This window comes from Neodiprion virginianus, chromosome 5, assembly GCF_021901495.1.
Source record: "Neodiprion virginianus isolate iyNeoVirg1 chromosome 5, iyNeoVirg1.1, whole genome shotgun sequence".
Classification (NCBI taxonomy): Eukaryota; Metazoa; Arthropoda; class Insecta; order Hymenoptera; family Diprionidae; genus Neodiprion; species Neodiprion virginianus.
Genome location: NC_060881.1, coordinates 5625398 through 5648100, shown reverse-complemented (window position 1 = coordinate 5648100; position 22703 = coordinate 5625398). Strand labels below are relative to the sequence as shown.

At 41.1% G+C, this 22703-nt stretch overlaps 2 protein-coding genes across 7 annotated transcripts; one reads left to right on the top strand and one right to left on the bottom strand.

Annotated features, from left to right (window-relative positions):
* Window positions 1-942: 942 nt before the first annotated feature.
* Window positions 943-22596, top strand: LOC124305312 (uncharacterized). Of its 3 annotated transcripts, none has more exons than XM_046764574.1 (19): window positions 943-1109; window positions 14038-14169; window positions 15170-15255; window positions 15358-15619; window positions 15715-15844; window positions 15922-16073; window positions 16143-16418; window positions 16535-16846; window positions 17202-17297; window positions 17389-17980; window positions 18321-18976; window positions 19055-19233; window positions 19315-19454; window positions 19686-19835; window positions 19906-19995; window positions 20084-20441; window positions 20519-20688; window positions 20829-20975; window positions 21063-22596. In XM_046764574.1, the coding sequence occupies exons 2-19, from the start codon at window positions 14094-14096 to the stop codon at window positions 21268-21270; spliced, it is 4080 nt and encodes a 1359-aa protein (XP_046620530.1). In that variant the 5' UTR covers window positions 943-1109; window positions 14038-14093; the 3' UTR covers window positions 21271-22596. The 3 variants fall into 3 exon arrangements, with proteins under 3 accessions (XP_046620530.1, XP_046620528.1, XP_046620529.1); XM_046764572.1 differs by having other exon boundaries at window positions 19677-19835; XM_046764573.1 differs by having other exon boundaries at window positions 19315-19463; window positions 19689-19835.
* On the bottom strand, window positions 4600-11190 carry LOC124305315 (uncharacterized). Of its 4 annotated transcripts, none has more exons than XM_046764586.1 (4): window positions 10748-11190; window positions 6519-10178; window positions 5590-5980; window positions 4600-5520 (listed from the first exon to the last, which is right to left on the bottom strand). In XM_046764586.1, exons 2-4 carry the CDS (start codon window positions 8583-8585, stop codon window positions 5216-5218), a joined length of 2763 nt encoding a protein of 920 aa, XP_046620542.1. In that variant the 5' UTR covers window positions 8586-10178; window positions 10748-11190; the 3' UTR covers window positions 4600-5215. The 4 variants fall into 4 exon arrangements, with proteins under 4 accessions (XP_046620542.1, XP_046620543.1, XP_046620541.1 ...); XM_046764587.1 differs by lacking the exon at window positions 10748-11190 and having other exon boundaries at window positions 6519-7347; window positions 7793-7916; XM_046764585.1 differs by having other exon boundaries at window positions 6519-11190.
* Window positions 22597-22703: the final 107 nt, after the last annotated feature.

The window sequence follows — 22703 nt, the reverse complement described above, 5'->3', positions numbered from 1 at the left end:
GTGCCAAAAAAAAAAAAAAATGTTGCAACAGCTAAAATTTTGCAAGTCCAACTACCAACCTTGCTAAATTTGGAAACTCACTAATTGGCTGCACCTAAAAGCTTAAAAAATTCATACTCGTTCTATTAAACATCGAAACTGAGATTCTGTCCCGTGAAAGGGTGGGATTCTAATTCGCCTGGTTGAAAATCAAATTAACACCGAGAGAAATTTTCAGCTCCGGTTACCGCTCAGTCCTTGACTAGTCTCATTTTTTACCACAATCGAAATATATAGTTCCAGGTAGAAAATGAAAATTAGTTTTCTAGCCGTTAGCGGAAAGTCTAGTATCAGTTACTATTCTTTCTCATTACGGTCACTGTTACTAAATTTTCTTGCAACCGTTGCGAAAATTTAATGCCTGTGCAACAATAAATTGACGTTAAAGCCGTGTTTAACTAAAAAAAGTAGAGTACACCTCAGAAAATAATTTTTCGTTGCAATTAGCAAAAAAGGATCGACGATAGGGCAAAATGTTTACGCGTGCCTCGTTTTTCCTCACTTCAACAAATGAAATTTTTCTCAGTGAAGACATGCACCAGGAATAATTTCCATCGGAGGTGTGAGGGAATGCACGTAGGGCCCGGAGGCATATTTCCGCGATGACGTTGCTTTTCTCTGTGCACCGCACATCGGCCATGCTTATAGACACACGTATCGTGTGTATAAATGGCTAAAACGACGAACGCTCTCGTCGGCTTCGGCCAGATGCGTTTTCCCGGATGTCCGCGGAACAATGCGAGCACTTCCGGCGGCAGCAAGGCCAGGTTGGACCCCTGCGGGGGTCGGGGCCCCCTGCTACACCTGCATCGGGACTCGGATCCAAAGCTTAATCACGGTCCGTAGTCACGCCGCTATTTTATTGCCGCCGATTTTCTCACTCAGTCTGATTACAGGTGCCATTCGTGTTGGACGTGCCCCATCTTGGCGCCTCAGAGCCTTCGGTCAAATTTTTTGTTGCTCAACACTGATCGGTGTTCATTTTCACTCAATTCCCTGCTGCGGCCCTCGAGGACGACGGGATTTCGCGGTCCTTGGAACCGTGAAAACGGGGAACCGGCGAAACGAAGGTGAATATAATTTTGAGTTTTTATTTATTTACTTTTTTGAAATTTCATTTTCTTCATTTTAACCACCGCCCTTAGTTTTGATCGAGACATTTTTACAGCTGGTCGATCGGAAGGCGGGATTACGTGTAAAGATAACAACGATTTCGTTTATTTTTCGTTACTTCGGTATAATTCGATCATTGTACGAATATATCCACTCGATAGCACGCCGATCTTATTTCGCGCTTCGACGATCGTTCAATAATTCAAACGGCATTGTATTCCGGCGTATAATTACCGCTCAACAATTGCTAATTGTTTGAGATGTATTACGCACGGGCCGATTAAGTATCGAATCGATTTCTTTCCGATTCCCCTATTCTCAATTCATTCCTCCTGCAGATTCATCCAATTCATATTCCGCCGAATAATGAATTCCTTTATACATATAGGTACGTACAGCGTTATTTGTATATTCCACCGTATACCTTCGATCCAACTTTTTACCCGGATTAATCACATCCCTTGATGCGAGGTTGAGACGTAAAAAGAAACTGTATAATTGAAGAAAATTTTACATATAATATAAATAAATTTCTTCGAATATTAATTAATATACTTCTCGTTTTATATTTTTTTACTTAACGTGACTTCTCATTTCATTCCTGTATTCAACACAATCATATAGAAAGAATATTTCGTTCGATAATTTGCTCAGGTTTTACGATTACTTTGTCGTTTATACAATAGAAGAGAAATTTTGCTTGAAAAGAGAAACAAAAAAAAAAAAAAAAAAATCCATCACTTTCTTCTTCTCAAAATTCAAGTAAAAAGGCTTAAGAATTTCAGCGTCAATTTGTACGATTAGGAGAAGGCTAATGACGATGATTACGGCTAATAAAGTTAGAGCGCCCTTTTCTCCGTTTAGGGAATTGATATTCTCTTCTTCGTCGAGTCTGTTTTTTACTTCCCCATCGACTCTAGATACATCGCATCTAGGGCCGAAAGTGAATGCGGTCGATTAATTTCCCCGAAGGGTTGGAGAATTGCCGGAGGACTATCCCTTGGAGGATTCGCGAGAGCTGCACGTTCGTGAAATGCTAGAGGCTTTGGTATTTGACAGAGAGGTGCGCGTACATGGCGTGGAGAACGGGATTGCGTGCGGTTCGAAAACGCGATCGTCGACACAGTCAATGGCGAACAATATCCTTCCGTTTCCGGAATAAGACGCGTCTGTCGGCTACATTCACGCACTATCCGTACATTATACCCGACACACGCAGCGCAATTAATACACTTCGCGTTTGCATTTGCGCCTGCAGTCCGCACATTACTGGTGGGATAATGCAGCCTCTGGACTGCATCAATTATACAACACGTTCGCAACAATGTGCAGCTTGCGCACACTTGCGGTACACATCGCGCCCATTATTCGCACTCTGTTAAATGCTGACTCGAGATTTTCAGAGCTATATAAACATAAATTTAACCTAACCGTCAAAAGCAGAAGGACATAATTCACACGCTCCTTATTCAGCTACGCCTGCAAATTACCTCTTATTGCAGCTGGAAGTATAGTGAGCTCATTTTATCACTGAGAGAAATTTTTACTTACTATTATCGCTCTGTCATTAACTATTTTCATTTTTTACCACAATCGAACAATGTAGCTCTAGGTAGAAAATGAAAATTAACCGTTACTATTCTTTCTCATTGCGATCACCGTTGCTATATTTTCCCGCAATTGTTGCGAAAATTTAACGCTCACGCAACGATAAATTGACGTTAAAGCCTTGTTTAACTAAAAAAGTAGAGTAAACCTCAGAAACTGATTTTGCCTTGCAATTACTAAAAAAGGATCGACGATAGCGCAAAATGGTTATGCGTACCTCGTTCTTCGTAATTCCAACAATATTTAAACAGTTTTTTTAACAATACCGGGTTTACTGAATTTTTCTAGCTGCTATAAGAATTGAAATTTTTCCCAGCGTACGTTCACGGTTTAATTTCATCCTTTTTCTTTCGTTTAGACATTTTTCAACCAAATTTTCTCATCGTAATTTTTTCGCTCTAATTTATTGCCATATATGTATATGTATATAATTTTGACGATAAATTATCCTACGGTTATATTCAACGCATTGATTTAAATAACAGGCACCTCTTTTTTCTCATCTCTCGTTAAGCATTCTTTTGTTTTCCTTCACCTCATTTCATCTGCAAATGAAACTTAATTCGAAAAAGAAAGAACACACATAATTCTCAGCTTTTTTTCCCTTGCCTTGATAGAAATTATTCATCGGAATTTCGTGCATAATTTAGCGAATTCTTTAGTCTTGTGATGAAATTTGAGAACGAAACTGGGCAAAAAGATTATAAAAATTGGACTCGATCGAAGACAATCAGCAGCAATTTATGAGCCAGTAGGTGATTGCTAGGGGTTCGATTTTCATTGTTAATATACAAACGGGACTAGCGGTTACACGGTCATTGTTAAATATGATCGTGCAGGAAACAGCTCGAGGCGTGAAAAATTTTTCCCCTTGATTCGAACAGGCCAACGTGACTAATTTATTGTCACGATAATTGAATGTCGCGACACACCGAAGTTCTACGTGCTTTTTTTTACGCACTATAGTTGGTACGATATGCGGTCATCGTATTGCGATTTCGAGCACCAAACACCGCGGGTAGCAACGATAAATTGAAATTTCAATATACATATGGAACGAAGAAATGCGAAATTGCCGCCATTTCCCGTGAAGGGATGAAGAAATCAGCTTTTGATTAATCGAATGTCGGAGGGTTAAATTTCCCTGCGGAATTCTGTATATATACGAAACTGCAGCCAAAGGATCTGTCGCGATATGTTTGTCTGACAATAAAGCTAACGACTCGATAAATTCAAGATTTTTTTTTCTAATCTCACCATTTCAACGTAATTACACTCAGACATAATTTGGCACGAATCAAATTTAATTCGAAACGTTTTACCCACAAGGGAATTCAACGCGGTATGTAGGTACGATGTATTCGCTAATTTATTTGAACCGTTCACCTTCAATTAATTGTGTATGTAATTGCAAGAACAGCGAGAAATATTACATACGAGTACATAGGACATTATTTCTGACTCAAATCTGGCCACATTATTGGGACTTGAAAAGAAGGAGCCGATACGTGTTTTGCAATATTGGATGTAAAATTGAGAACATAGATTAATAATGAAAAAATTCATCCTCAAAACTGGATGAAAGTTGACATTATATTTGAGGCGGGAATAATGTGAACTTTTTTGATCTAAAAAGTGGGACGAAAGTGGCGTATTATTCCCTCTCAACTTTATTTCCCTCATCTGAATATGTAAATATGATGTCATACTTCCCCGCAAACTGATGTGTAACATCTTACCTCTCTCGTATGTGGAATTCGATGAGACTAATTTCGTGAATGCGACGGAAACGTGTAACAGGAAGTAGGGAGAATCGCGAGGGGCTTACCACTCTCATAATGACTGTCCCAAGTATGACACCATTGCATATGTATTTCACATATTACATAGTTATTACACTGGTATTACATGTATGGCATAGGGATTACAATAGTATTGCATGTATTGCATAAGTATCCCATAAGTATTGCACGTATTCCACAGATAGTGCACAAGTATTACATACGTATTGCATATGTATTACACATAGTATTACATGAATTACATGACCATTGCATGACTATTGCATACTAATTATACAACTATTACAAGACTATTACATGACTATTATATATTTATATAGATACACATTATATTACTGTAAGATGAGTATTTCTCAGTATACCTATTAACAATGGTTTTTGTCTCACTGTCATTAATTGCATCCCTGAAGTCTTGCTTGAATTACATTAAATAGTTTATTGCAACTATTTTTTTATAACCTCTTTTACCCTCTAAATTTCATAATAAAATTTGCAAATCAACCTTTAAATATAGTAAAGAATAATTCAACGCAACCATAATTTATATATTATAATAATATTCTCTGTATATTTATGCTAATAGTACTCTGGAGAGGTTAACGATACATAATTATATATATTTTTTAGCAATTGAGACGATCTTCAATTAACTTTTAAATCACAGCGTACTCTAACAAATCAGAATCACTGAATACATGATGACGTCTTCGGTCAATTTTCGGGTTGCTCAGAATTAGCTTTATTTGATCTCCTGTTACATAACTTGTATCGTCCACATCTGGAAAAACGAATATGGAGCTCGACGAATTCGTCACTTTTCGCATGAATTTGACTTCATAATCTTCCTCGCAATCTCTGTCTCTTGATTGGATACTTTTAACAACGCCGATGTAGTATTTTTTGGTTTTTTTGGTGAGAAATTCGATCAGCACAAAATTTCCGATATTTGCATCTTTACCTGAAAATTCAAAACGTTGTAACCAGACGTGCAATGATTTCAAATGAAATTTTTTCACAGCAGTATTACCTTGGAGTGAAGTTGTAGGAATAATCTCGAGGATTAGTTTCAAAACTAAATCCGAATAAAAAATATGCCCATCAACTATCTGTGGTGTTGGTAAAGTTCGCATATATCCAGAAATGCATTTGTAATCATGTGACCCCACTGGTGCCGGACGGAGACTAGAACTTATTAATCTATACCAGGTACATAGTACGCCAATACTTTCATTATTGACGTCAGCGCTTAATCTGGAGTATTCTCTTTGTGGGTCTGTTTTTCCAGTTAGATAGACGAATCCAAGAACAAGGCCTACTCTGTATTTCGTTTCTGCCTCAGTGTCTTCTCTAAAAAGCATCCATGTCCCTATACTTATTTCCGGATTCTCTTCGACAGTATTTGATCTAGTAGCTGATTCCTAGAAAAACAATAACATTATACGGAGAACCAAGAAGTTGAAAATTAACACTTTTTGTAGTCATCACAACGACAGGATGTGCCAATGATGGAATCTAAAAAATTTATGAGGTTGAAGTTCGTAACGTTAACGTAACGACACATTATTTGAAAAAAAACTATGTTTTTCAACTTCGTAATTGCTTTACAGAGGCTGTAGTTCTGATGTGGGTTGACTTTGCTTGATTCAAGCCACTATTTATTGATTACTGCATTTCTAAAAAATTCTAAAGTTGCAAAATGGCGATTTTCTTCAAATTGTATCGTCTCGTTAACGTTACGAACTTCAACCTCCTAAAAATTTAGAATCTCAACCAATTGCCGCATAAATTATACAACTCTATTCGTTGGGGTTATACATTTACCATAGAATAATGCTGCATTATATTTTTTTTCTAGGTGTAGGTAGGACATTTTCCGCAGTATTTTAATGAGTCTGGGTCATAAGGAAAGATATTCATTACTTATTTAGGAAGAGTTAATATCAAGCTAATAAGTACCTTCTTGGACAAATGCGGCAGTTCGATTTCTCGTACTCTCTGAAGTCTGTCGCTACTTAAACGGTGCTTGGTTTTATTAAGCAGCCAACAAATGGACGATTTTCTAACGACGTATTCGGCTTGCGACGAATCACGCACGACTGCAAATGGACTCGTTTCATTTAGTTGAACTGTTTGGGTGGAGTAATTTTTGAGTTCCAAAGTTCCTGTTACAGACTGCAACGTAATCATATCATGTTCAAGTTCTGCAGATATAGTGTCTTCATTTGCGCTCTCCGTTTCCTCGCTGATTTCTTCGCTGTCAGATTCGTCGTCTGAGTCTAGTTGAATAGACTTTGCAGAAAAAGGCAGTGTACATAAGATATTGTTGAAAAATATACCAAGGTTCCCGAGATCTTCAATAGCTCGACATTTCGCGTCTTCAACGGTTTTCTGTATTTCTTGATTAGAAGGTAGTGGATATGTGTTGACATTGATTACACTTTTTCTCTCCCTAAATCTTGGAAATATAATATTTTCTGACTCTTCGATGATGATTTCATTTTGTACTTGAATTCTATTGAGACGATGAATGATGTCCATCATGCTGCAGTTGACAATAGTCGAGTACGTGGATGACATTGAACGGACTTGTCGGAAAAAGCTTTCACATGGTTGACTACTATATAAAGATGGCAGGAAGAGTTCTGGTTGGTCCGAATCTCTCAGGCGTATGATGACGTCAATAAGCGTATGAGCATTTATTTCAATGCATGTGTAACAGTTGGAAGTTATAAAATTTTTGCCCAAAGTGTAACTGTCATTTGCCGAAATCCATGCACGCCACATCCTTAAACAAAACACAGAATACCAGATGCTAAATATTCTTTCCAACGGCGTTAATTCAGAATCGATGTATGAAACTACGGTGTTATGTAGTATTTTCAAATACTGACATGTTCCTTCGCTGCCAGGTACTGTATCATTGAGTAATTTTCTGACATTTTCTTGACATATTTTTTGAACAGAAGGGAAATTCATTTTATCCTTTGGGTCCAAGTCAGAATAAGTTATCTGGTGTTTGTCTTTAGATTGTGACTGTATCAATAGTTTCAGGTGACTAACAGTCGCTATATTGTTTCCCATCGGCAGAACAATTGAGTTTTTGATGAAGCGATTTCTTAGCTTTGTACCAATGTGTACAGTATCCTGGCAAACAAAGTACTCACTGCAAAATTCACTGTTGAACCATGTCCAATTTTCTTTACCAAAGAGTAAATCAAGATTCGAAATACCTATTTGGCTTTCAATCCTCATCGCTTTTAACAATCTTGGATCACCATCCGAAGAAAATCCTAATACTCTTATTCCGAATTGCTGACATTGTTCGTAAATAAATTGGAATCTGTTAAGCACGTGTTCGGCTGTGAATTTATTGTCGGTTCCAAATATGCACAGACAAAATGACGCCGCATTTTTTTGTAAAGGCTGTGCCATAATTGTGTACGCCAAAGAAGCAATTGGAATATTTTGCATCGTTTCTTCCATTACTTTTGGTGACGTTGCCATGAAAGATTTGCACTTAGGCATTCCATTTTTATCTGTTGGTAATACCAACCCAATTAATTGGTTAGTTTTTGGGTCATATTGCACGGTGCCAGTAATACGCGTCGCATCTTCGCTTACCCATATGACTAGAGGCAGGTCGGCCTTGATTAAGTAATTTTTCAATTCCTGCAATCGAAGCTGCCCTTCAATGATGTCTGGTCCGTTTTCTAACAAATACCGACTGACAGATGAGGGGGATGGTAGAGGCAAGTTCGCGCATAACGTTTCGTACGACAATCTTCCACCAATCATGAAAATATACGATGCAAACTTTTTCACTGTGCAATCGTATCTGTTCCCGCAAGATTCGGCCTGACTTTGTTTGTCAGAAATTCTCATCAATTTTCGTACTAACAAGTTACTTTTACTGTTTTCATTGACTGTTGGACAAGACTTCGTTAATTTTTTCGATGCCGATTGTGCTAATAAATTTTTCACGCAATCCTTTAATTCTGCATTATATTTCAACAGCAATTCCATTTCGTTCAATGTTGGAAAATAATATGGAATCGTTCTCTCTGTAGTAATACTCTTCACTCTTTGTCGGTAGGATTTGTCACTTCTAGTTCTTAGATCTTTTTTAATTTTTTTTTCACAGTCGGAACTTTTTGTATCTATAGTCTTAGTATTTTTGGTATTACTAGTCAATGGGGTTGATAGAATTTTCTCGGAACAAAGAACCCCTTTTACATTATTCCGAGGTTGAATTCCCCCTGTAACTCATCATTTGTACTTTCAACTATCACAGCTTGTGATCTAACATCCGATTCATCATTTGGCTTGTCACGTGCAGATACTTCGAGTTCTTCATCGCTTTCAATTCGATTTTTCGACCGTTTAGTAGGTTTCGCTTCCGTTTCGTCATCACTCTCAATTTCTCTAGTAATATGCCTTTTTCCCCTGCTTTTTTCAATTTTAATAATATCCCTTCTTATTTCAACGGGTGTGACTAATTTCACGTCTTCGATAATTCTTGGTAAATTTTGGCCGAGCTTCTGGTTCTTGTTTGCGATACTGTCGCTCAAACTAGCATTTGTATTCCAGTTATCATTGTCATTGGTGCCTTTATCGAATACATCCGTAATAAGTGGTTGAACCTCGGGTTGAACCTTTTTACAACTAGAAGTAAAAGCTGTAGTGTTAGCGACGACGTTTTTGAGAACATTTGCTGTATTTTTTTCCGCCTGACCCGATTTTGTATCAATTTTATTGCTATTGTTATGCTTGCGAGGAAATAAATTTTCCTTCGAATTTTCCACAGGGTTCAAAGTCAAATGTTTTTCCTTTACGTGCTTCATAAAATTTTGACATACCCAACGAGTTTTCCTCGGTACTGATTTCCCGTATTCGGCTTTATGCGCGGTAATTTTAGTTTTACACAGGCAACACGATATTTTCCCCGAATAGGTAATTTCTTCGTCAACGTCTTCTTTGACAGATACCTCTATATACCGATTTTTAGGGCTTTCTAAATAATCTTTGAAGGTTTCTTCACCATCTGGTTGCTTAGAAAACCAATTTTTAATGAGCATGTATAATTGATCTTCTTCACTCAATAAGTCCTGTGATTTTCGTGACTGTGGATCTGATTTTTTTCCCGATACAGCTTTTAGCGTTTCCTTGGTTTCTTTTTTTGCTTTGATGTTAGTTAATTTTTCATTAATATCCTGTTCGGCCGTAGCAAAATGGTTCAACCCCTTTTCTATAATATACTTCTGAATTTCGAAGAGGCAAAACCTATGTCCTCGTAGTATGCGGAATTGTTCAGGTGTATTACTGTAGATACCGAAGAAGTCTGATTTTGTGTAACCATCTTCGCCTAACAATCCCAGCATGTCAGTTTGGGCAAATTTCTCCATTTCTAGAAAGGCTTCGCTTGAAAGGTTTTTCAGAGCGGCCGCTGAATCGAAACCCAGACAGGTGAGGAGATGCTTCAGGTACAACGGTGGATCAACTCCAAGTTCCTTCCTAATTACGACCCAAAACTTTTGTTCTTTAACATTTCCAGCGATGGTCTTCGCCATACTCTCCTTTTCTGCCTTGCTCGCTGATTCCTCCATGCCTAACTCCAAGCTAGTTTTAGATCAAACATCACAGTTACCTGCTGACATTGTGAATGTCAACTAGAGTGATTGATTCCAAAATATAGTACAATTTGTGACACTTCTGGAATGAACAATGAGTAAGGAACCAGGACAAACTGATAGAGATCTGATTTCTTAGAACTTTCAACGAAATCGTATGTTTTCATGAAGTCAATTGAAAAACGCATAATTATTGAATCTATTTGGAATTTAATTGAAATAATTGATAGTGTGTCACAATTTTTGAGCACTTGTAGATGATTCTGTCCTGCACTATGCGACAGTTAGGATTTTTCTTTTATTTTTCATTTCATAAATTGGTAGGTGGTAAAAAAATTAGGTCATATTCTTTCTTTTCTCTTGGATTGACGCAAACTTAGAAGCAATACAACGGATCGGAAATTACAACAATATCACGTCACCCATGCTAAGGTATATTTACTTATATTTATATAACAAAAACCGCTGAAATTCAATTGCCTGTAACTTTTGTACAGGTCAGCAAGAAATAATTGAATATTTGCCAGATCTAAGCGACAGATTAAATTAAGTACGTACCTTTCCGTCATTCACGTGTTGTAGCCGGCAGACTCACACAATCAAGTCGAGAAATAACGGTCCATAGGTTATACAAACAGTTGCCAATACGAATTTCAAGGTTATGTCACGAATCCGGTAAACACTGTAAAGCGCATGCGCTTGGTACTGCGCGCGCAGGTATTACATGACTATTACATGCTGTATTACACAGGTATTTCATGGTATTTCATGACTATTGCAACCACCATTACATAATATTACACGACTATTACATGGTATTTGCATGATATTGCATGACTATTACAGGGTATTACATAACTATCGCACAGTATTACACGGCGTTACACTACTATTGCATGATATTACACGAATATTTCATGGTATTGTACTGAGATTACATACCATTGCATGGACATTACATTTGCAGCTGTCCCAACTATTACATGAGTGATAAACCCCTCGGAGAATCGCGGGTTATTCAATTTATTGACTACGGTAAGACTCGCTCAATTTATCTGCTTTACTCTTTTTCTTTTCCATGTTTAATTACATTTCTCCGTATTATAATTGTTCATCATGTGAATTGTTGATGTTGTTAATATAGAATAAATTCCAGACAACTATTTTTATTGTATTTCCAAGATTTTTGAAAGGTTTCTTTTATTTTTAACAAGTATATTTTTAGGTGGGGGTGCCTTGACTCCCGCTGATCTACATTCGTACATTACTTGTACGCGTTGTTTCGATTTTCTCTTATTTTCTTTTCAAGTCAATAATGTGGCCAGAGTTGAGTCGTAAATAAATTCCTACATGTAACATAGGATTAAAAGTTGATTATTCCCTTGTTACATAACGTGGTATGTTTTTTCTTTTCAACAAAGACAAAAAGAAAAATGCGACATTTCGCAAAAGACCTTATCACTGAGAATTTACACAAATTTTCGCCGATTTTAACGATCCAAATTCACTTCAACCGTAAATAAAGATCTTAGCCTACAGGAATGCTAATCGAAACGGGAGTTTTCCGTGAAACTCACCATTCGACGCCAGTAAATAGGCAACCGTAGCTAAATTTTGAACATGCACGAATGCAACACGTAGCTTTGGTCGCTCTATCCGGTGGCGTTTCAGCGACAACTTTCACAGAAAACTTCAGGTAGATATGAGAATTCGGAGGAACGATTCGAATGATTGAGCCTCGGTTATCCGCGCGCATTTTGCCTTGGAATCCGTCAGGTCTGCGAGACAATTAATTTCGGAGAGCAGATGTACGGACGGTGATCGAAATTCCTGCGGTAATTGTGGTTTTGGGCGAAGGTCTCTTACGGAGCGTGTGTATTATCGACTCTATCGGGGATAGGAGACATGCTCGATGAGGGTGTGTGGAAAAGTTTAGGAACCACGCTCTGTTGCCTTGGCTATTTACGCACGTACGTGTGAGTGTCCGTTCTGCACATGTGTAACGCGTGTAATAACCACTACACTTTGCGACACGACGATCGAGTTCAGGCTCAGGGCTATTGCCCTGTGAATTCGAGGCTTTCATTCGATCATCTTCACCGAATTTCGAAGCTGTAAGCGAAGATAGATGGAAGATTAGGAAATATTGTTCCCATCTTTTTTCACTGGCTCCTAACAATCCTCGGATATCTTATTTATTCTAGTCTGAAGTGTAGATCTCCTCCTAAATCAGCCAGCGGGAAAAGTAACTTTTAAGAGAGATTATGATCGGGTAAAGTATGGATTTAAGTGATTTTTTACATACACTTTTGTGTATCCAAATATTGTTTTATATATCGTTTGGTAGAATGAAGTCAACCAAAGAGTTGTGGAAATTTTTCTCATCTTGACATCTAACGAGTTCAATGATAAATCTGAAAAGAACGTTTGCATTTGTGAATTATCGAATTTTTCCGCCAGCTGATAATATTGTTATTTCGGATATTCGTACCTGAGAACTTGAGATGCGATAAAGATAGATGTTTGAAAATAAAAAACAATAATGAACTTTGGTTCAATTAGTCACAATTTTTCTCAGTCAAAGCAATTTATTTTAAAGGAATAAAAATCTCCGAGTATGGACGTTTTTTATTTCATTTGAAATAAAATGCGACCCGTGACGAACGGGAGGATTTGAAGCGCAGCGTCTGAAGCACCGGTATTAAGATTAACGATTCTATCTTCCAGAGGAAGCGAGTTAAGTGATAATAAGAAATTGGATATACCGGCGAGACTTCAGCTTGTTAATTACGACACCCCTGATGAAACATCCAACTATATATAGAGTAATGAAGAGTATTTGGAATATTAATGAATCTGCAGCTAAGCGTACGTATAGCTGGTATCGTCCCAACTATAAAGGTGTATAATTCACTCTTGAATTACGTTATAAAGTTCTGCAGCGAGCTGGCGAGTACATATCTTCTCTGAAATGATCGCAGGTCGATTGCTTTTCCAGTTACGCGGAGTTCGCGTACCGCGATCGTAACGTAAAAAATATCCGATCCCATTGCCGGTTATGAAACATGTCACGCGTTCGATCTGGTGTCGGAAAAAAAAATCTGGTGTGTAAAATAAAATTTGATACGACGTGGTTGATCCTGCAGATCTCGCTGAGCGATAAAAAGAGAAATCGTTGTGTATTTTGTCCCTGCAACGATTATATTCGCGTCGAGGTCTCTTGGCCCATTGTAGAGAAGAGTCGTAAAACGGTTTGCTATGATGGAACTATCGCGAGATGGGGGCAGAGATAATTATTGTCACAAACATGTACGGCATTCGAACATTGTCCGACATTACCACCACCATTATCACCCACCGCAACGGGTAAGCCGGTATATTTTATCCTTTTCAAACTTACCGTCTCACCGACCAGTACATCAACAGTCACCGAACGATTTGGTCAACTTATTTTCACGTTCCTCGGATTATTTTCACGCGTGATATAGGTATTTTCCCGGGTATTGGATGCAGAGTTTCGCTTAATCGATAAGCGAAGCAATATATTGTGCGAAAGCGGGGATAATTTTGTGCGGTGAAGATCGTTCGGTGACGTGAAAGAATTTATCTCTGATTCGATTCGTTTTATTAATCTTTCACTTTCGACATCGTACCAATGGATTTACCGCCGGTTCGTATAACGCAACAATCTGTTAGATGCTTCGATATTATCGCGTACAATTAATGGACAACTATCATAAAATTTTCCGATGAATGTATAGCACATCGTTGATCCTTGTTCTGCGTTTACCGAGTGAAAATGGCATAATCCAATTCTAATTGTGACGAATTTATTGGTCTGATTGCAGAGTATTACCCCAAGTGACATGACCACTTGATTTACCGTGAGCACTCCACTTTCAAAATGAGAAAAATCCATGATATGTTCAGTATGGTTCAAGCTATCACGGTACTCACCATTCTCAAGATGCTCACCAACGGTAAGCAGCCAGCTATACTTTCTTTACCTTGTTTCGCGAACACGCTCGAGTAGTAATGGTCAAGAGGCTGAGAGCCGGAGATTCAGTAGTAAGAGTAGAAATTGTGGCAGGCAGCGGGAGACTCGACTTCGAGCTAAACTAATTCAATTCGTCTGCAAGTTGTAATTCCGACAAAGTTCTTTATCTCATTGAGAGAGAGATAGAGAGAGAGAGAGAGAGAGAGAGAGAGAGAGAGAGAGAGAGAGAGAGAGAGAGAGAGAGAGAGAAAAGAATCCATCACTTTGCAATAAAAGCAGCGAAGAGAAATCAAAATGTTAAATTAAATGATACGTCTATTTACTAGGATGGGAAAAGGTAAAGTGGCGCGTACAGTGAATGACTGAAAATCATACAAAAGAATCTATAAATCGGCATTGTCAAAATCTGATGGCGTAACTTCCGTTTCCGGTAACAGTACGTGGAACCACGGGTGCTCTTGGAATTTCCGCGCGGCTTACACGGCTGACCGTCAGTCTGTTTTTAGGTGGTCGAATTTTCTCTTTTACAACGTGTGGGTCAAATAATTACCAATACCGTTTCGCGACAGTATCGATTCATTGGTAGAAAAGTTCGGGATTTTGTTGTAAACGAGAAAAGAAAATAAATGAAAACGTGACGAAATGTCATCCACGAGAAGGAAAAAATTTAAATCGAACTGCAGAAGTGCGACCGGATGTGCAAAATGGGCGTAGATAAATCAAATGATGTCACACGGTTGCGAAATTGCGCAAAACGAATGTATTATAACGTGTGACGAGGTATAGCCGCTGCACCGCCAATTTATATACAATAAATATAGAAATTTCCCGGTAGAGATGACGGTGCGATCGTGTGTTGCAGCTTTTGTTTAATTTTCAATTTCACATTTATACATACATTCGACGGCAGCCTCGAAATTACAGGAAAACAATGGTGTGCGTTGATATTATCGATCTGAAATGAGCCTAATTTTTGATCGCAGCTCAAACGACCTGCAACGGTGGCGCGGGAAGAGTAGTTTACGAAAGATTACCCGACCAGCAATTGCAAGGGTTTGACGACGAAGTGGTAAGTGGAAAAAAAAAACACTTTTCTCAACATTACACGCGTTCGCCAGCAGATTGGTTTCCCGATCGTACATTGAAAAACGATAACGACTCACGTTTTCAGGTCAGAGACTCGGCGCCTCCCTTCAGGGTTCTAGAAAAGTGCCAGGAGCTTTGCCTACGCGATAGAACAGCAACTAACAACCTTGTCCGGGCGTGCACAAGCTTCGACTTCCAGCCGGGGAGCAGAATCGCATCTTTTAGCGGTACCGCCGAGTACGAAGAGAGCACCTGCTACTTGACCAGAGAACAAGCACTTCCCGAAGGTATCGGGAACCTGATGCTCGTGCCGAACAGCGTCCACTTTACGGAAGTCTGCCTGATGTGTGAGTATCGAATGGTTGCAGAATGTCGATCGTTATGTTACAGCGTGTGAGGATGTAATAGATGTTCAGAAACTAAATCGCACGGTTGGTTTCAGCTAATAGGATAGAAAGGGAGTGCCCGAACCGTCGCTACGTATTCGAAAGACATCCGCGGAAGAAGCTTAAACTTCCGATGACTGATTTGAAGGAAGTCAGCGCGGCGAACAGAACCGATTGCGAGGATAGGTGAGTTGGATAAGAGTTGGGATCCTACCGTGGATCCTTAACGGACACGATAAATTTCGTCTCGGTTTTGTTTACAGGTGTCTGAACGAGTTCAGCTTCGTCTGTCGGTCGGCGACTTACGACGCTGCGTTGAGAAGCTGCTCGTTGAGTCGTTTCACGCGAAGGACACACCCCGAGCTCCTGGAGGACGACCCGAACTGCGACTACCTCGAGAACACCTGTCTAAATGGTGATACAATTGAGAAGTTGAGTCGAGTTTAATCCCGAATTTGTTCTAACGGTGGTAATTTTATCGCAGCCGAAAGACGTTGCGACGGATTGGCCGTCTTCGTCAAGGAAGAGAACAAGCGGCTTCGCGGACCCTTCGAGGTTGACATCTACACAAACCTGACCCTCGACGAGTGCCAAGGCCTTTGTCTAAGGGCAGACAAGTACTTCTGCCGGAGCGTGGAGTTCGACGACCAAACGAGACAGTGCGTGATTTCGGAAGAGGATTCGGTCTCGCAGAAGGACGACATCGGGATCAGCAGCAGCCCAAGTTACCACTTTTACGACCTTGTCTGCCTGGACAACCGTAAGATATTGATTTCCGTCTCGTTGAAATATACCTTTCGACGGTATTCGTCGCCCGCCAACTCTGTCATGTTGACGGTTTGCTGGTACCTCCGTTTTCCCGCTAATAAAACGTAGAACGTTCGATAGCGAGGGGCTCCGAGTACCCCGACAACAGCGTGACATCCCACCTATTTGCCGACGGTCGACGACCGGACACCGCCTTCCAACGGTACCGGAACTCCCGGCTCAGCGGTGAATTTCACTCGGAAATAACCGGCAGAAGCCTCAGCGAGTGTCTCGACGAGTGCCTCAGGCAGACCAGCTTCCAATGTCGGAGTGCCGTCTACTCCGAGCACTTCCATACCTGCCGTTTGAGCAGATTCAACAAACGGGACGGTCACAGGATCATATACGACGCGGACTACGATTACTACGAGAATTTGATGCGTAAGTCGAATGGTTTCTGCATAACTACCCTTGTCCATTGTGAAACTGAACGGAGCGGTATCGGCAAGGTCAATATTCCGACACTGCGCCATGAGTTGAAAGCTATACGATCGTAATGCTAACAAGCCAGCGACAAAAACAATAATTTCACGGGAGTATAATTCATGACGGGGCAACCGATGCGTGTCCCCCTATCATTCAAGTGCAAATACTTCAGGGGGATCCATTGTTTCCATCTGACGTCAGAATCACGCCGAGTAGATAAACCGCATTTCAATCCATCAGATCATTCGTGATACGTATACGTATAACTGCTCGCATTCCTTTTTATCCGCTCCTTCTTGGTCCACTGCAGATCAATACATGGACGGTGACCGGGATGTTCCCGGGTACAGACCGGACCCTGTGGGCCAGGACACGAACCAGGGAAGGCCGACTGTAGGGAGACCAGGTAGGTAGCCGACTGGCAGAGCCCCGTAGCGTTGGACTCTCGAGATTCGCACCGTTGAATGGTACGTGAAAGTTTCCTTCCCGCTCCGCAGGTTACCCGGACGACGCCGCATATCCCTCGAACAACAAGGGAGACAGATATCCAAATCGATATCCAGGGTGGGACAACAGACTGCCGGACGATAGATACCCGCCCGTTGGTGGCAATCGGTACCCCATTCCCGGCGATAGATATCCAGACGATGGTTACCCGCTGCTTGGGGCTGGTCGACCCCCCGTTTCTGACCACAGATACCCGTCTGGAGGTGGCCGACTTCCTATTCCTGGTGATAGGTACCCGGACGATAGATATCCGCCTGGTGGTGACCGGTACCCGACATACGGAGGCAGGTTTCCGGTCGACAGGTATCCCCCGACTGGACCCAGTCGCTACCCCATCGGCGATCCCTTGGACCCGAGCCGATTTCCTACAGGAGGTGGCGGCGGACGGTATCCCCTTGAACCGGCTGATCGGTACCCAACTGGTCCTGACCGCTATCCTGGAGGAGGATACCGCTATCCAACCACCCTTGAACGCTACCCCGAAGACCCTCTTGATCGAATACCCATCGGAACTGGTGGCAGCAGGTATCCTCTTGATCGATATCCCGTCAGCGATCGGTTCCCGGAACGTGATAGAGACCGGTAAGATATCTAGAGACCTGAGAGGTTCAGGAATTGGTACAGTATTTACAAATTTTTAAAGATGTCATTATTTGAAGCCTATTCAACATCGTATTACACAGTCTCAAACAGATTTGAAATACGATGAATATTTCTCCATGTGCACACCTTCAGTCTAGTTTAGATCAGTCACAAATGATTCTGATTTGCGCATAACTCTTCACAATATTCGCTCTTGATGAAGACAGACTGACTCTCGATTTTCACCAACTAAGCCATAAGCATTGACGGTCTAAGCTGAACTTTCTTTCCATGAACCATAATCGATTCCACGCCTTCCAACATGACTCGTCCTCAACAGCTACCCCGGGGGCATAAGCGCGAATGGAATATACCCGAGTGGTTTCGAGGACGATATTCGCGGTACGAAAGGAGGGTACGGAGGTCGTCCTCTCTATGGTGGAATCGGGAGTCGTCCTCACGGACCGTCGCGGCCCATAGATGGATACGACAGCAGCTACGGCGGAATTGGTGGTCGACCTCACGGACCGTCGCGACCCGTGGATGGCTACGACAGCAGCTACGGTGATAACGGTATAATCGGTGGAGGCTACGTTGGGGAAGGTGGCGTCCACCAAACGAGACCATTCGGGTCGGTTGGCGGGGGTCCGATAATAGGCAGACCTCCATTGATATCGCGGTGCGAGGACCAGGACAACTTTCGGCAGGTCGGTCAGCGGACCAGGGTGCGAAAGCCGTTCGTCCGAAGATACACGACAGCCTCTTCCCTCGCAACTTGCGAACGAGAGTGCGCCGACGCCAGGGACTTCGTCTGTAGGTCCTTCAACTTCAGACCATACGCCGCTCCCTACGGCGCTGAGAGAGACAACTGCGAGCTCAGTGACAGGGATTCCCGCGACATGGAGATGGGCGATCCCGTTTACTACGACAGGAGCTCGGACTATGATTTTTACGAGAGAAACGGCAGACAGGGAGTCGAGGACGAGTGTCTCGACGGTTAGTCAGTCGCTTCCCTGGAATACCATCAGGAGGTCGTCTCATTTCTGACACTTTCTTCACTTTCTTCACTTTCAGTGAGTCAAGTTTGCAGCGAAGAGGGCATGGAGTTCACTCTCCGAACGCCCGAGGGTTTCATTGGCCGAATTTACACTTACGGGTACTACGACCGATGTTTTTTCCGAGGCAACGGAGGGACCGTCAACGTCCTCAGGATCAGCGGAGCTCAAGGATATCCGGAATGCGGTACCCAGCGAGTGAGTATAAGCAGCAGTAAAAAATGTGCCACAACGAGAAAACTTGAAGAATGACACCATATCTTACGCTGTGTTTTCAAGTATGGTGATACCATGACGAACATAGTGGTGGTCCAGTTCTCGGACTACGTCCAGACCGGTAGGGACAAGCGTTTCAACCTCACCTGTCTCTTTCGCGGACCAGGAGAGGCTGTCGTCACATCCGGCTACATCGGTGCCGGGTATGCCAGGTCATATAACTTGTGTGTTTTTGCTCGAGTGCACGAGTCGCTCCTTTCCATCTTATTGTTAGCCAAAGCGAAAGTGAAACGTTTCCACGGAGCTTTTTGATGGCGTATTTGACAGACGCTCGTAGTTTGCTTCGCACGTTGCATGGAGTTAGCCGCACCTTAATGCATTTGCTTGATAAATCAATCTTCGCATCTCGGTCTAACCTTAAAAAGTTCCCCCAGCAGTGCTGGATCACCGATACCGATAGAATATCTACCCGCCGAAAACACGCTGAGTTCGAGAGTCCGGCTGTTGATCCTGTACCAGGGGAGACCAACGACCACCATAGCAGTCGGTGACCCTCTGACCTTCAGGCTGGAGGCTCAAGACGGGTAAGTGGGTAGAATTCGAACACCCTTGACGCTGACAAGCTATCGGTTGTCCGTCACAACTATGTTCCAGGTACAACTACGTCACGGACATCTTTGCTACCAACGTCATAGCCCGAGATCCTTATTCCGGAAGAAGTGTACAATTAATCGACAGATACGGGTGAGGATACGAGAGCGATTTTGATCCAATCAGCGTTTGGTTTCGAGATACCACAGTGTTCTTTTTGTTTTCAAAACCAAACGTGCAGCTGCCCAGTGGACAACTACGTGTTTCCGGGTCTTGACCGTCTCCGGGAAGACAGTTTGGAGGCTCGTTTCAACGCTTTCAAAATTCCGGAGTCCAATTTCCTGGTCTTCGAGGCCACCGTTCGCACTTGCAGAGACGGATGTCAGCCGGCTTACTGTTCGGGAGGCGCTGGTCGAAGCGAACCATCCTTCGGTAGGAGGAGAAGAGACCTTGGAGACGTGACTTTGATGGACGAGAACGAGGAGGACCAAGTCAACGTCACAACAACGGCCGCCTCCGCCGCATCCAACGTCCAAAACAGCACGCGAAATGACGAAGAGGACGAGAATGAAGAGGAACACGTGAGGGAGATGATCGAGGTGCGATTCGGAAGGATCAAGCGTTGATCAAAGGGTAAAAGTGACCGAATTTTCACCGTTTATCCTTCGTTTAACAGGTCTTCGACTCTCGGTATGATATGGTCGAGGACAACATGGTCGAGAAGCATACCAAGGTCTTCGAATCCGTTTGCATCACACCCAGCGAGTATTACGGACTTGTTGTGGCTGTCGTTGGGCTGGTTGTTCTTCTCGTATCCGTAGTTCTGCTCTCAATGCTCGTTTACAGGTAACTGACGTACCTAAATCTATCAACAGTAGAAGCTTGGGTCAATTTTTTTTGAGTAGAATCAATGCTCTCCGTAAATTTCACCACGTTACTCAGTCGTTGAATCGTTGCATTGTAACCGTTTTTAATAAACCGATCAGGAAATACGCCTATTCGATAATCGTGAAGAACAGAAACGCTGACAAGTCTTCGCATCGCAGCAGCAATCCCGAAGACGCGTACAGCACACGAGCGCAGAATAATTTTTCATTTCTGAGATCAGGACTTCAGAAGCCTTTTCAGTCGACGTAAGTTAATTGAAATGCGATGTACCTTAAATTTCGATTGTTAGTGCAATTTCTGCATATAATTCGCCTAACGAAACTTCTCTTCAGATCGATTTCCAGATCGTTGAGTCACGTCATCAATCAACGATTGACAAGTTCCGGTGGTCTGGAAGGCGCCGTAGGATTAGCGGGCACAAGACGGGCGGGATTTGATCCCAGCGAACCGATTTACACCGATCCTTCACTCTTTGAAAGCGCTCACTGTTCGGGGAACGAACCAAAATCGGCACGAAATGAAAACTTTCATCTGATGTAAAGGTGGGGGCAAAAAGGAATGAACAAATTTTTTGATCTATAAATCAAAGAAAAAATATACTCTTATGAAAATTTCTCGCGGACGAGCTGCGATGCTTCAAATGATATGTCTGATGCATCAAAGACGTCTTTTTCATACGGATGAAGCTTCGAATCAACGTCGTCATTTTTAAGACTTTTGAAAATCAATATTATTTCAATTAATCAATCTTATATATACCTGTGAAGTAATTGAACTCACCATGATGCAATTTTTAAAGCACAGTCAGTCATCGGTTAATTCTGTAACGATTTTCTCGATTTTCACGTACCCGGAATTTCCAGCACTTTTATACATTTAACATATAACTACTGCCGACGACAACTGCCCGGAATATTTCATACGATCGATGTATGAACATTCTCCATGTTTAGTAAAGTTGATGAGAAAATATAATTTGTTTTTTTTTTTCAATAAAAGGTACAATATGTTTGTTCCGCAGAGTGTAAAGTGGATTCATGTGAGGCTTAAATAATTTCTGGTTATCTTAAAGTATGGAATTTCAAAAATTGTCTGTATCAATGAATTTTGAGCAAGCTGTACACCGGCCTGATTCACTAAAAGCGAAGGAAAACGATGAGAAAGTGTCACACTGTCTGTATGCACTACAATTAAAAGTAGAAATTAAAAAATTGAAAGTAGTAATGAACAAAATAATTCATCAATTAATTGCAAATACTAATCTTACGTAATGTCAATTTGAATCTAGACTAGGTATAAATAGATATATACTTTAGGGTATTTTGTATTAACGAACGCGTATAATGTAGGATGTATGTAATAGAATTATATTTATTTGAAACAGACAGCGACGGATCGGCCAGACGGAATAACCGCGAAGCTCTATAAAGCGCACTGTGAATCTATTTTACGCGTTTATATAATTTGTATATGTTAGAATAGATAAATGATACCTTACGGTTGGAAATTTCCATTCAGTTCTCAATGAACTGTTGAATCGGAGTTGAATTTTAAATTCTACAGAAACGCGAAGAACAATGAGCAACAATAAAAGGAAGATATTACATTGTTTGAAAAATTACAGTATTTTGAAAAGTGCGTTATACAATGATACTTTTTTCTCTTGAATTGAAAATAAACCGCATAATCTATTACTGTATATGTATGATACTAACATTGAATTTGAAATAAGGTAGTCATTAAGACCGTTAAAATTAACAAAAACACAAACAAGGTATGCAATTTTTTATATTTATTAAACTGTACGAGACGATATTTAATATATCTGTTTATACGAAATAAACAACAACCCCATTGAAGCAACAATCCAAGTTTATCACTCGTCGCACATAATCAGTGTGCTCAAACTGTACGAATGTTTTCCTTTCTTTTTCTTTTTTGAAATGCCGAGTATAAACATTAGGCTGGATTTT

Bases quoted from the DNA above. Each gene is read 5' to 3' on its own strand.
- LOC124305315 (XM_046764585.1), bottom strand. From the start codon at position 8,585: ATGGAATTGCTGTTGAAATATAATGCAGAATTAAAGGATTGCGTGAAA. The intron at 5,981-6,518 runs GTACTTATTAGC...TTGTTTTTCTAG, and splicing joins TGCCGCATTTGTCCAAGAAG to GAATCAGCTACTAGATCAAA. The intron at 5,521-5,589 runs GTAATACTGCTG...TTGAATTTTCAG, and splicing joins TCCTACAACTTCACTCCAAG to GTAAAGATGCAAATATCGGA.
- LOC124305312 (XM_046764572.1), top strand. From the start codon at position 14,094: ATGAGAAAAATCCATGATATGTTCAGTATGGTTCAAGCTATCACGGTA. The intron at 14,170-15,169 runs GTAAGCAGCCAG...TTTTGATCGCAG, and splicing joins TCTCAAGATGCTCACCAACG to CTCAAACGACCTGCAACGGT. The intron at 16,419-16,534 runs GTAAGATATTGA...AATAAAACGTAG, and splicing joins CCTTGTCTGCCTGGACAACC to AACGTTCGATAGCGAGGGGC.